Source organism: Cucumis sativus, chromosome 3, assembly GCF_000004075.3.
Source record: "Cucumis sativus cultivar 9930 chromosome 3, Cucumber_9930_V3, whole genome shotgun sequence".
Classification (NCBI taxonomy): Eukaryota; Viridiplantae; Streptophyta; class Magnoliopsida; order Cucurbitales; family Cucurbitaceae; genus Cucumis; species Cucumis sativus.
Window position 1 is genome coordinate 25459228 of NC_026657.2, and position 12362 is coordinate 25471589.

A 12362-nucleotide genomic window follows, 5' to 3' on the forward strand; every position below is an offset into this window, starting at 1 on the left:
TGTAAATATCTTAACACCTCAACCTTGTTTAATCCACCCTTAAACCTCCTTAAGACACTTCAAACTACCTTTCCACCTCAAAATGCATGCTAATAATATTAAGACACTTAGATTTACTTTAAAGTGCTTGCTATAAACATGCCATATCTAAAACACCAAGCTAACCTTCATGACCATCTTGCATAGCCTTAGCCACCTAACCCAAAACACCTAACCTCTATGATCCTTCTTTCTTGCCAAACTTAAACGCCTAAAATGAGTTTACTAACCTCTCAAGCCAATTTGCAAGGCCATGCTTCTCGCCCACATGCCTTTTCGCATGACCTCTCAACGCTCACACAACCTCTAAAATGTTAACCTTTCTCGCCCTCCTAACCTCTCAATCCTTCTTGCCTAACCATCCAAACACCTAGATAACCTCTAAATCCTTCTTCTCGCTTAACATCTTTCAATTTTACAATCCATCCAAAACGCTTAATACATGTCTAAAACGCCAAGTAACCTCTTTAGAGGTTTTTTTCTTTCCCTGAGCCGTCCAACAAACACTCTTTAGAGGTTATATGGTTCCCTTTGGTCGCCCACACTAACCTCTAAATGCTCAATGTGCCATTCCTTGATACTTAGCCAATTGTTTTCTAATTTTTCTTAACTTTGACTCAAGCCTTAAATTTCAAACTTTTCTCTTCTTCTTAAACCTAAACCTTAACTTTCCAAATATGTTAACTTCCTTTTTCCCTTAAATCTCACTTATTCCTGGCCAACTTAATAAATTCCAAAGGTTTAAGAAATTTTGAGATTTCACATACTTATCCTAAAGTCGGGAATGAGTGAATTCCATATTGTGTGATTATGTTTCCAGCTCTCCACTCGGTTTTGTCCCCAAAATGATAAGTATATTGAGTCGAAAAACTGACCACTCTCACTCATACAAATCAAAGGACAATCTCTCGCAAATAGAAGTTCATAATACACTCAGGATTAAGCCGAAGTTACCTAGGTCATCCTAATAAAATAGAAACCTAACTAGTTAATGAAGTTACATCTAGTGGTTGTTACTATTTCGTGGTCTGTTCATATGCAAACTCTACATAGGATACCATCACTCACATGTCACCTACATGAACACATTAGATCATTAATTACATTTTTATCAAATACAAAGTGAGTCGTATCCATAGTATTACCAGAACAAAGTATCCAATTTTATCCCTATTACTCTAGACCATTTAAGTTGTATCTCGAATATTGATCCTTTTATGCCTCTTCATATAGTTCGAAGCTCATCAAACAACTTAGGATATTAGTTTATTGAATTTAGGTTATTAAGAAAAAACTAATAATGAATAACACTTTATAGAAAATTACAAAAATAACATTATTAATAACAATCAACTGACTATATTTACTATCTACGAGGTTTATGACATAAAACCTAACATCAAGATCGAGTTGTAGTGTCATTTTGTATGTGATATTGTCTTAATTTCACTTAGTTGCTTTAAATGTTATAAACTTCTCATGTTATTAGTTTTTTAGTACAACTTTCCATGCTATTAAAGCTTTTTAGCTGTCTTGATGAGATAAATTGTAGTTTTAAGGCAGATATCATGGTTTGGTATTCTGTGTAAGCCAGGTTGCTCTTAATATCATCTTTTTGTCACACCAACAATAGGGATTTTGTATTTTGTTACTTGGAAGGGATAGACATTGTTGCCAATTCAAAGGTACTTTATATCTATCATATATGTCCTTCTAGGCAATGACAAGTTGTTTGAATGACAAGTCAATATACTTTGACCCTTGATATAGGTTCATTAAAAATTCATTCTTTTTCAATTGTAAAGAGGTAAAGTCCATTTCTAATGTTTTGTTTTTCTTGTTTTCGTTTTAAAGTTTAACTTTGAATAGAGCAATTCATTTGGTTGTTAGTAGTAAGTTGCCCATTTTTTCTTTCTCAATGTCGTGAAGAAATGATAAATATCCTAACTATATAACTAGTTTTTGTATAATGGTGATTTTTGCTTTGTCTTAGCAATATAAGTGATATATACTACTTTTTATTATTTTTGCTTCTAAGCCAGACCCAACCTGTTTATTAGGGGAAAATGTTATACAATTATTGTAGATATTGAACCTAGATTCAGGTATGGAGAGATTGTAATTTTATGTTATCCAACTGTGCACTCTCTTTAATGTCTTTGATGCTTTGGCATCTTTCACATACTCATGGACTAACTTCCCTCATTGATTGCAAGTCTCTCAACCCTTTCTCCCATTCTTTCAACACTGTACGTGGGCTCTTCTCTCAACCCTTTCTCCCATTCTTTCAACACTGTACGTGGGCTCTTCTCTCAACATTATTGCACACCCTTCTCTTTCACTTGTTGCAGGAGAAGTCTCTCTCAAAATACAGTCTCTCACACACTAAGCACTGAATGCACTCATTTTAATTATTGAAAATCTCTTCCACTTTATTCCACATTTTTATCTATGAAATGCTTGATCCAAAACTATTCCCTTTTGGTGCAACTAATCCACTAATATGAGATTGAAGGTTCCTAAAGATGCCATGTATAGTTCTTAATAAATGGAACAAATAACCTTTCTAAAATCCTAACGGTGAGGTTATGGTTTTTGGATGTTTGTGTTTTGGTCTTGGTATGCTTCCCATATTTCAATTTTTGGTTGCTATAGCGATCCTATAGAAAAAAGAAAAATCAAACTGCTCGCACCTACATTCATTTTTTAAGTTCAATTTAGGCAAATACGAGAGCGATAAATAAGTCGATATTTCACCTTTCACCTTTAACAATATCTAAAGAAGAGTTTTATGATGGAAAGTAGAGAATGGGAAAATGACTCTTTTGATGCAAAATCAATAAATGCTTATAGATAAATGTTAGATTTAGAATAAAGAAATGTTCGTCCAGAATAAATGTTTTCTTTAGTTTTCTATAAATGAATTAGTGATTGAAAAAATTCATTTTATGAAAATTTTCCACTTTGATCCACCGTTTCTACTCAACCTTCACTTTCAGTCTCCAATGGCGAGGAAGGAGAATCAGACTATCATAATTACGGACAAGTACCAGATGAGGACATGGGCGAGAACCATGAGATCTCTATCCAATACCATCGCCCTTGTTCCCACCATGGGTTTCCTTCACGACGGCCATCTCTCTCTAATCCAAGAAGCTCACAACCATTCACAGCTCGTCGTCGTCTCTATATACGTTAACCCTAGCCAATTTGCCCCTTCCGAGGATCTCTCAACCTATCCTTCAGATTTCGACGGCGACATTCGGAAGCTCATGGATGTTCCTGGAGGAGTTGATGTCGTTTTCCATCCTCACAATCTCTACGACTATGGAGTTGAATCAGCTATGGATTGTGCTGGAATGCCCGACGTTTCTTGCTTGGAGGAATCCGGTTCAGGGCATGAAACATGGGTTAGGGTTGAGCGTTTGGAGAAGGGCATGTGTGGGAGAAGTAGGCCTGTTTTCTTCAGAGGGGTTGCTACCGTTGTTGCTAAGTTGTTCAATATTGTGGACCCGGATGTTGCCGTGTTTGGGAAGAAGGATTATCAGCAATGGCGGATTATCAGGCGGATGGTGAGTCTTTGTAAGAATGTGAATGATTTTGATTTTCATATCTGTTTTGAGCTCAAAATTTATTGTTTTTCATCTGAATTCCTTAACTTGATTGCTTAATTCTATGATTTATGAACTTAATTTGCATTATTCAGGGGCACTAAATCTTGCATGTCTGTAAAACTATCTTCTAAACTTGAAAAGCTTCTTCCATCAATACTATTAGACATAACTGGTTAAGTTCTCAAGAATACTAATTTTTTCATGTGTGCAATATGCCCTGCAGGGCTTGGCTTTAACTCCTGTTCCTTGAACTAAATTTAGTTCTGATCTGAATGGTTTGAATTTTGGGTTGGGCAACAAGCTTCTTGGATGATATATGTTTCTTTGAAAGCTTACCATCCTTAGTTATTGAGTTTTTACCCACATTAGTTATGATGATTCCGATCAAGGAAAGATGAGTCAATTCTCTCATTACCAATTAATTTTTAAAAGAAGCCTCATGCTATCTAATATGTATCGGATCCATAAAACTAAAATGAATATTCTACTCATTAAAAAAAATAAATTTTGATTCAAGAACAGTGAACCCAAAAGGGTACTATCTGAAAAAGGGTTATGCGGAGAATTTCACACTAAAAAATCTAACGGCCTCGTAATGTTTATAAGGTAAATGAACTAATTCTCTCGTTACTAAATGATTTTGAAAAGGAATCTCATGTTATCTTATAATTTGTTGTCATTTAATCAACAAAAGCACATATTTACTACCACTGTCTCACTTTAGCTTTCTTCCAGGTTCGAGATCTTGATTTTTCTATAAACGTTGTGGGGTTTGAAATCGTGCGTGATGCTGATGGTCTTGCAATGAGTTCTCGCAATGTGCGGCTCTCACCTGAAGAAAGACAAAAGGTTCTCTTCAAATTATAGTGTAGTAGTGGCTTCAAAGTGCAAAGCATATTGGCTTTATCGTTCATGATCAAATGATTACTTAGATTCAAAAATTGATTTACTTCTCATTTTTCGTCTTATAGGCATTGTCTATAAACAGATCATTGTCAAAAGCAAAATCTGCAGCAGAACGAGGTGAACTCAATTGCAAAAGGTTAAAAAACTTGGTTGCCGATGAAATACAAGAAGCTGGCGGAGAACTGGATTATGCTGAGGTGAGCTTTGGATGATTTAAATTAGGAAGTGTTCTGACTTGAGCTTATATTAAGCGTTTGATGTTCTGTTTGACTTAGTGGAGTCTTCAACTTATGAGATAAATAATGTGTTGTTGTGGCTTGTCCTTTTTCACAATTTTATTGAATAACCAATTTTGCTGAAAGGAGAAAATGGATGAGAGTTTTTTTCTCTTTAGAGAATATCAATTTATATCTTTTAGTTTTTGAGGTTGCATGTATCATTTTAAATCTTTACCTTTCCAGTTTATCAATTTATCCTCCATTTCATTTCATTCATATTAATATCATGTCAGACTTATAACTCTATCAATCATGTTTCTTAACATTTACAGCAAATTATCTTATGAAAAAAAGTTACAAGCGAGTTAATTAAAACTCAGTTGGGAAACCTTAACTAGCTAACAGTTAAACTGGTTGTTTTTTGATGGCAGATTGTGGAACAAGAGAGTTTAGAGGTGATGGAGGAGATCAAGAGTCCAGTTGTGATCTTGATTGCCGCTTGGTTTGGCAAAGTCAGGCTCATAGACAACATCGAAATAAACATTTGAGTATTTATCTTTTTTCCCCTCTTTTTAAGGGGTTAACCCCTCTTTATATATTCCATAATCTGAAATTTTGGTAAATGTTGTAAATATTTTGTTATTTTTTTTACCGTTCTCCTCCAAATTAAAGACTCAGAATAAAGAAAAGTCTCATTGTCTCTTATTTTATTATATTTGCCATTAGACAATCTTAAATCATAAAATTTTAGTCTATAATTGAGACAACCATGGCCCATGTATTGGTCATCCTTTTTAGTCTTGTCAAGGGTCGAGTTTAGGGTGCAAATTGTAACATGCTACTAAGTTTATGATTCAAAAAATGATAAAACTGTGAGATAAAATTTGAATTCCTTTTGACCTTTCTCAAAAGCATACATTAGATTCCAAATTCAAGAATTTTGTATTTTAGATTCCAAGATTTCTTATGTCATTTCTTTATACCAACATAGATTTTGGACTTTCTAATTCCCAACTACACAATTTTTATGTTTTTTTTTTTCTCTTTTTGATAAAATTTGGGGAAAATAATTGATCCCTACACTAATTACACTTCAAATTTGGATAAGTTTATGTTGCAATCTTAAATATATTCTTTAAGAAGTGTTGCAATTTTAAATCACTGCTCCAAGTATTATTAGGAAACAAAACTCATGTTTTATGGGTTCAATGAAGCATAAAACATATATATAACACACGGTTATTCCGTTTATACACTTTGGGCTATACTTATTTTTTTTTACCAAACCTTTTTTTATTGAAAATTTTGAAAATAAATGAGCTGCAACACTTTTTATAGGATGAATCAAAATTAGTGTGTGAATTAACTAAAATTCAACCATTTCGACATTTATTTAAGCTTTGTTAAAATTTCAACATTTATTTAAACTTTGTTAAAATTTCAACATTTATTTAAACTTTGTTAAAATTTCAACATTTATTTAAACTTTGTTAAAATTTCAACATTTATTTAAACTTTGTTAAAATGGGACGTTTACATGCCTAACAAGTTCGATGTCAAATTTTATTTTTAGGATATAGTCCTAGCATATATATTTAAGTATTACTATGAAGAGATAGTTGCTATATATTTAAGTATTACTATGAAGAGAATGTTTGAAAGTGTCTTATTCAAGATCGATCATAATCATGCTTTTTACGGTTAAAAATCAATTTTGATGGATGGAAAGCGTAAAAGTGAAATAAAATGATGATTAATTCTAATGAAATATTTTTTAGTAATTTTGAACATAATAAAAATGATTAAAACCATTCAAAATTACTTCCAAACAAACTAAAAATACCTGGATGATCCAAAAGAACTCTTATGATTAATTGGGGCAAACATCCCAACCTCAAAAGACTGAAGTTTAACCCTTTCTGCAAGTTCCAAACAGTTCGAAACTTCAATTAGGATGAGCGAGCAATTGAACTATATATCACAATATCAAAAAAGTTCAAAATGTATAGTGATGATGCTGAAAAATCCAACATGTTTAATGGCCCAAAAAAATGTGCATAATCTATGCGTTATTGATAAGCAAGCGTGTGTATTATTTAGCAAACGAATGATATATTTCCATACAAAAGTCAAAAGAATATAACCGCACAACCTATACAAAACCAGGGTGGTAGTAAAACGTATGGGTAAGTGGAACTTGGAACTGAAAGATTTGTACAATAAACAAGCATGTATGAAGAAACTGTCCGAGTAGTACTGATCCCATCACCAAAATCCTAATGTTGCTGCAACGAGAATCCATCAACAATTGAAGCCCCCGCACACAGACAAAATGATAATCAGAATCAACGCGAGTATGATTGCAAGAACTATCAGCTTCATCTTCATGTTCTGATACCACATCTTTCTCCTCATTTTCGTTCCTTGCTGCCTAAAATCTTGTGCCTGCAGATATCATTCTCAATTGAATTATGAATTCACAAAAAAAAACAAAAAAACAAAAAAAAATTGTGTATTTCCTATTTTGTAAACATGATCTCTTGTTTTTACGACAACTTTCTCCATTGTAAGCAGAGGCCATTAACTCATTGTAAGCACAGAGCTAAGCACAGTGCTATGTGAAACATGAGACCATGACACGAATAACCTAAAAAATTAAAATCATGTAGCACAGATATGATCTATCATGTTCCTGCAAGTTTTGAATGCAAGTTATATAGCTTAGTAACAACTTCAATTTATCTACAGATAGTTTTGCAAACAAATATGATATCTGAATGTCATCAATTGATCATTCATAAACTACGCGCTTTCTCTAATTTTTATAACAACTATACTTATGCATTATACAGAAGAATGTATACTTTTAAGATCGCCAATCATAATTTAGTGAGCCATGCAAAAGGATCTGACAATGACCTGAGATCGAAGGTTTTCTGTCTTATCCACTAGTAGCTCAATCTTCTCTCCACGATCAAGAACCTGTTGAGAGGACAATTGGTGAATAAACCCGACATTTTCATATCCAGAAAAATGAAATAAAAGAGAAATCAGATCAAATGTTATAATAAACAGAATAAGACCTTCTCCTAATTTTACCTTCTCAATGTTTTCCATCATCACTCCTTTGACTTCAGAAACCTGTGCTTTCACTTTGGCAAGCTTACTGATCTCCTCTGGGTGCTCCACACAATACTTCATATGCTCCTTCAGTTTGGACCTATATTAAAAAAATATAATGTTGTTGGAATCAAAATACAAGTCTTAATTGTTTATATATAATATTAGATAAGAGATAATGGGGCATTCATTTAATAATTCCCATTAAATGATAATAATGTACCCAAATTCTTTGTTCAAGCTATTAGCAGTTGCTGTCATGGCCTTTCCACCACCATATCTCTTCACAAAGTCTTCATTAACTCGTTCAAGGAATGCAATAGGGATCTGTCGGCCAGCAGTCTCAACTGCAACCACACAGTAAGCTGTAACGCCAAAAAGATGTAATCAGTTAGATTTACTTATATAAACATAAAGACAGTAGCACAAGCAAACACAGAGTCATATGTAGTATGTATATGCTTTATGGACCAAATAGTTCAGAATCGTTGATTGAATGTTTTTCCATAATTAGATAATCATGGTTCACAAATATATCCTCCATTGTTTTGAATTGAAGGTGAATTTCTTGACTGGAACTTAAACGAAAATAGTAATTAATGACAAATTGACAATGATGAAACACGCTCAGGAACCATGTACATGAACTGAGATGAGAAACATCCTCAAGACTACAGTCTTCAATCAAATAGCTTAAATAGTAGCTTACAGAACAAGGAGAGTGGGTGATTAACAAAACAGGAGAACGCTAATTTTACAGAACTGTGATTAGAGAAAAAGAACCTCGAAACGGAAATTAGTATAAAAGAATTTATTGTCCTCACAAACAGAGGAGGTTAGCGTTTCGAGGCTTCAGAAATATTGATACTACGAGTTTTCGAGTACCACATCAGCAACAGTTCTCTAAAATTGACAAACTCAAGAGACACATTCAAAAAGAAAAAGAAAAAAAAAAGCCGAAACAAATCTCCAAGAAAACGTTTTCGAAAGCGAAAGCGATGTGGAATAAATACCGAGATGTGACATTAATTAAATAACTCGTTCAGTTATTCACCAAGAAATTTTCACGATCGTTCTTTTCAATATCGTCATATCTTTCAAAATAAAATGATATTTACAGAACTGAATCCTCCATCAATGATCTCCTCAGAAAATTTCTATTATTTCCACTCCGAGATAACAACGCGTTAAGAATCGCATCTGACGGAACATATCAATACCGAAACAGTTATAAAACTAAAGGAGTGAATCAGAAAGAATGGTCTAATATATACATGCATAAGAGTTAAACAGATATAAAACAATGGATCAAAAGAGGAAAGACATGAAAAGAAAACCATGTGAAAAAGGATGGAATGGATTGAAAAGAAAAAAGAGGAGATAGAGAAAGTTACTGAATCCATTGTCGACAAGATAGTTGAAGGTGTGACCATCGCAATTGTAAGTGAACTTATTATTGGTGGCGGGAAGTTTGTGAAGGCACTGGGAGGCTATACTGGTGAAATTGCCGGTGAATTCTGTATACTCAGCGAGAATTACAGTTCCACGCGCAACGAAACTGTAGATCAAGGATTGTTGCCCCATGGAAGAAGATGAATATTGCCCTAATTCAAACAGGGGAAGAAATAGAGAGCGAGAGAGAAAGAGATAGAGGGGAAAATGGGAGAGAAAATGAAGGCTTTGCTTGAAGGAGAAGCTTGAAAAGTTGGCATGTCTCTGTGTTCGTTCTATTGAGTTAGTTGTAGCTACCCTTTGATTTCATCGAAAATAACGGAAATGCCACCCTACTTTTCTTCTCTTTTTTTCTCGCTCATAATTAAATATTTAATTGTGTAGATTACGTTTTTCTTAAAATTAACATTTTTTTTATTTTTTTCAATGTATTTAAAAATTAAGTCATGGTGTCACCGGATCAAACTTACGAACATTCGTGTCAATTATTGTTAAGCTAAGTTAAATTTGATAGGATTAATATATCTAATAAACTTTTAATTTTATATTAATAAATATTTTGCCTATTTAATAATTATTATATTTACGATATTTGAAATTGAATTAAGTGGTGTTCGAACTAAAAATTCATGAGTTTTAATTAATATGAGGATAGTTTAAACCACATAAATTTAGTACCATCAATCTAATAATTCAAGCATTGATTCTTCTAGTCCATTTTGTAAAGAAACGTGAATCTTAAAAACATCATTAAATAGTTTGATAGCATGTTAAATAAACAAATAAAATTTAAGAAAGAAACATAAGTTAAGTTTGTGATAAAACGAATAACTAGGCTGTGCTTATCCTATTACTCTCAAAATTAAATATTTGATTCCCACCCTTCATATATATTAGAAAGAATAAAAACAATCTTACGGGTCAATTAACTAATAACAAATGACACAAGACAATTGGATGCAGTGGCTCCATGTTGATTTGTTGGTTTCTCAAGTGGTTTTTTTTTCTATCATTTTGGCTGTACTTAAAAGAACAATTATCGACGACTTTTTAAACTTAACAAATACAAAGAACTACTTTATATTGCACTTATAAAGTATGGGTATGAAATTAAACCTTACATTCTTAAATATTTATTAATATAGTTATTAATTTTGTGTCTAATAGATTCTAAACCTATTTGACGTTTTTTAGAATTGATAAACTAATTGTATATAAAAGTAAATCAAGTGTACTAGAATCATGATAGACATAGAGATTAAAAATTTAACTTAATAACTACATACCACAACGATAATAGACGTATTTCTCTTCAAAGTTTGATTAGGACGTTGTAGTTGTGCTAAAAACAAACACAAGAAGAAAAAAATAAACCTAAGAAGCAATTAAATATAAAACAAAACTATTTGGACTTATTTAAAGACTTTGTTTTAATTGTAATTTATTGATGTTTTTTTAGGTTCACTTTCAAAACAGCGTGAGGACGTGGAAAGTTCCCTCTACACGCAAAACGCAAGAAATATAAATCTCATCGCTGGTGGGTCCATAGTAAGACGCAGCGTTTTGACCGCTGAACAAACTTGGTCGCTTTAAAACAAAACTAATTGATTTTCAATTAAATTTTAAATTATGTTGCAAATCGTAACTGATTATCCACGTGTAAATAAAAAGTCGTTTTGTTTTACTTTTAAAAATGAAGACTTTTTCTTATAGAAAATTAAAAATCAAGATTTTTGTCATAACTTTATAGATCGAAAGAAAATTTTGATGTAATTAATTAATTCCTACTCAATTAGTTGGATTTTAACTAAAATTCAGCCAATATCTCTGTGTTTTTATATTTTCTTAGAATACGTTTATAACATTTCTTTTGAGGAATTTTTTTTCGGGAAGTTATAAAGAGAAAAATTCTCAGTTCTCATATATACTAAAAATACCCAACTATTTACGTATATATCTAATAAAAGAGGTTAATTTTGGATGCACACATGATGATATTGTTTTTTTTTAAAATACATATCAAAATTGAGAAGAAAATTGCAATTGATGACCATTTTAGAAATAATAATTAAGGATACAGCAACATTTTAAAAAATTTGCAAATATAGCAAAACTATCACTGATAGACTTGTATAAACTTCGTATGGTGATAGACCATGTTGTAAATATTGGTCTATCACTATATTGATAAAGTTGAAAAAGGCAAATGAGTATAAATAGTTAAGTGTCACTAGAGGAATGTACATTGTGTTGATGGTGATAGGATGAACCTGTCATTGCGTATGACTCGGCCAAGTGACGCAAGTTTTCGTTCTTCTACGTTTGACGATCCTCCCATTCAAGGTAGTGATTCAATTTTTACAAAAATCTGAAAGCAAATTACAATTTACAATGTCGATAAAAAAAACAACAAAGTTCTACTCGATTTGTCCAACTGGAGCCATTCGACGAAGCAAACTACCACCGTTTGTCCCAAAAGTTATTAATCTTTTTTTAAAAGCTCAAAGTCGACTACATCCTCACTGTCGATGCTATGTACCTCAAACCAAAAACCAGTACCTCAAGCCAACCTTGCTGAACAAGATGATAAAGTAATAGTTGCAGTTATGGAAGTGAACCTAATTGAAAACAAGACTGAATGGATTCTAGATATTGGAGCATCAAGACACTTCTACACCAATAGAGATCTTTTTCATGACTACGAGGACACTGCTGATGGAGAATATGTGTTCATGGGAAACACAGCCACCGCAGAAGTAATCGGGAAAGTGAAGGTTATTTTAAAATTAAATTCTGGAAAAACTTTATCCCCAAGTAATGTTTTGTATGTCCCTTCCCTACATAGGAACTTGGTGTCTGGAAGTCTATTGAATCGGGTGGGTCTTAAGATTATATTGGAAGGTGACAAAGTAGTCCTTACCAAAAACGGAGAATTTGTTGGCAAGGGGTATCTATCTAATGGTCTTTTTGTACTCAATACTACCTTTATGAATGCGAATACTTCTAGTTTTGC

The 12362-nt window shown here is 32.7% G+C and overlaps 2 protein-coding genes across 3 annotated transcripts; one reads left to right on the top strand and one right to left on the bottom strand.

The window, feature by feature from the left end:
* Positions 1-2600: 2600 nt before the first annotated feature.
* Positions 2601-5545, top strand: LOC101209156 (pantoate--beta-alanine ligase). Of its 2 annotated transcripts, XM_031883026.1 has the most exons (5): positions 2601-2619; positions 3039-3611; positions 4389-4502; positions 4625-4756; positions 5209-5545. In XM_031883026.1, exons 2-5 carry the CDS (start codon positions 3045-3047, stop codon positions 5323-5325), a joined length of 930 nt encoding a protein of 309 aa, XP_031738886.1. In that variant the 5' UTR covers positions 2601-2619; positions 3039-3044; the 3' UTR covers positions 5326-5545. The 2 variants fall into 2 exon arrangements, with proteins under 2 accessions (XP_031738886.1, XP_004152022.3); XM_004151974.3 differs by lacking the exon at positions 2601-2619 and having other exon boundaries at positions 2830-3611.
* Positions 5546-6811: 1266 nt separating this feature from the next.
* On the bottom strand, positions 6812-9573 carry LOC101209406 (vesicle-associated membrane protein 722). The gene is made up of 5 exons (XM_004151975.3): positions 9292-9573; positions 8121-8262; positions 7877-7997; positions 7697-7759; positions 6812-7222 (listed from the first exon to the last, which is right to left on the bottom strand). The coding sequence occupies exons 1-5, from the start codon at positions 9479-9481 to the stop codon at positions 7079-7081; spliced, it is 660 nt and encodes a 219-aa protein (XP_004152023.1). The 5' UTR covers positions 9482-9573; the 3' UTR covers positions 6812-7078.
* Between the last annotated feature and the right edge of the window lie 2789 nt (positions 9574-12362).

Excerpts from the sequence above, each read along its gene's own strand:
- LOC101209156 (XM_004151974.3), top strand. The coding sequence starts at position 2,988 with ATGAAAATTTTCCACTTTGATCCACCGTTTCTACTCAACCTTCACTTT. Across the intron at positions 4,503-4,624 it reads CACCTGAAGAAAGACAAAAG|GCATTGTCTATAAACAGATC; the intron begins GTTCTCTTCAAA and ends TTCGTCTTATAG. Across the intron at positions 4,757-5,208 it reads GAGAACTGGATTATGCTGAG|ATTGTGGAACAAGAGAGTTT; the intron begins GTGAGCTTTGGA and ends TTTTGATGGCAG.
- LOC101209406 (XM_004151975.3), bottom strand. The coding sequence starts at position 9,481 with ATGGGGCAACAATCCTTGATCTACAGTTTCGTTGCGCGTGGAACTGTA. Across the intron at positions 8,263-9,291 it reads TCTTGTCGACAATGGATTCA|CTTACTGTGTGGTTGCAGTT; the intron begins GTAACTTTCTCT and ends TTGGCGTTACAG. Across the intron at positions 7,998-8,120 it reads AGCTTGAACAAAGAATTTGG|GTCCAAACTGAAGGAGCATA; the intron begins GTACATTATTAT and ends TTTTTAATATAG.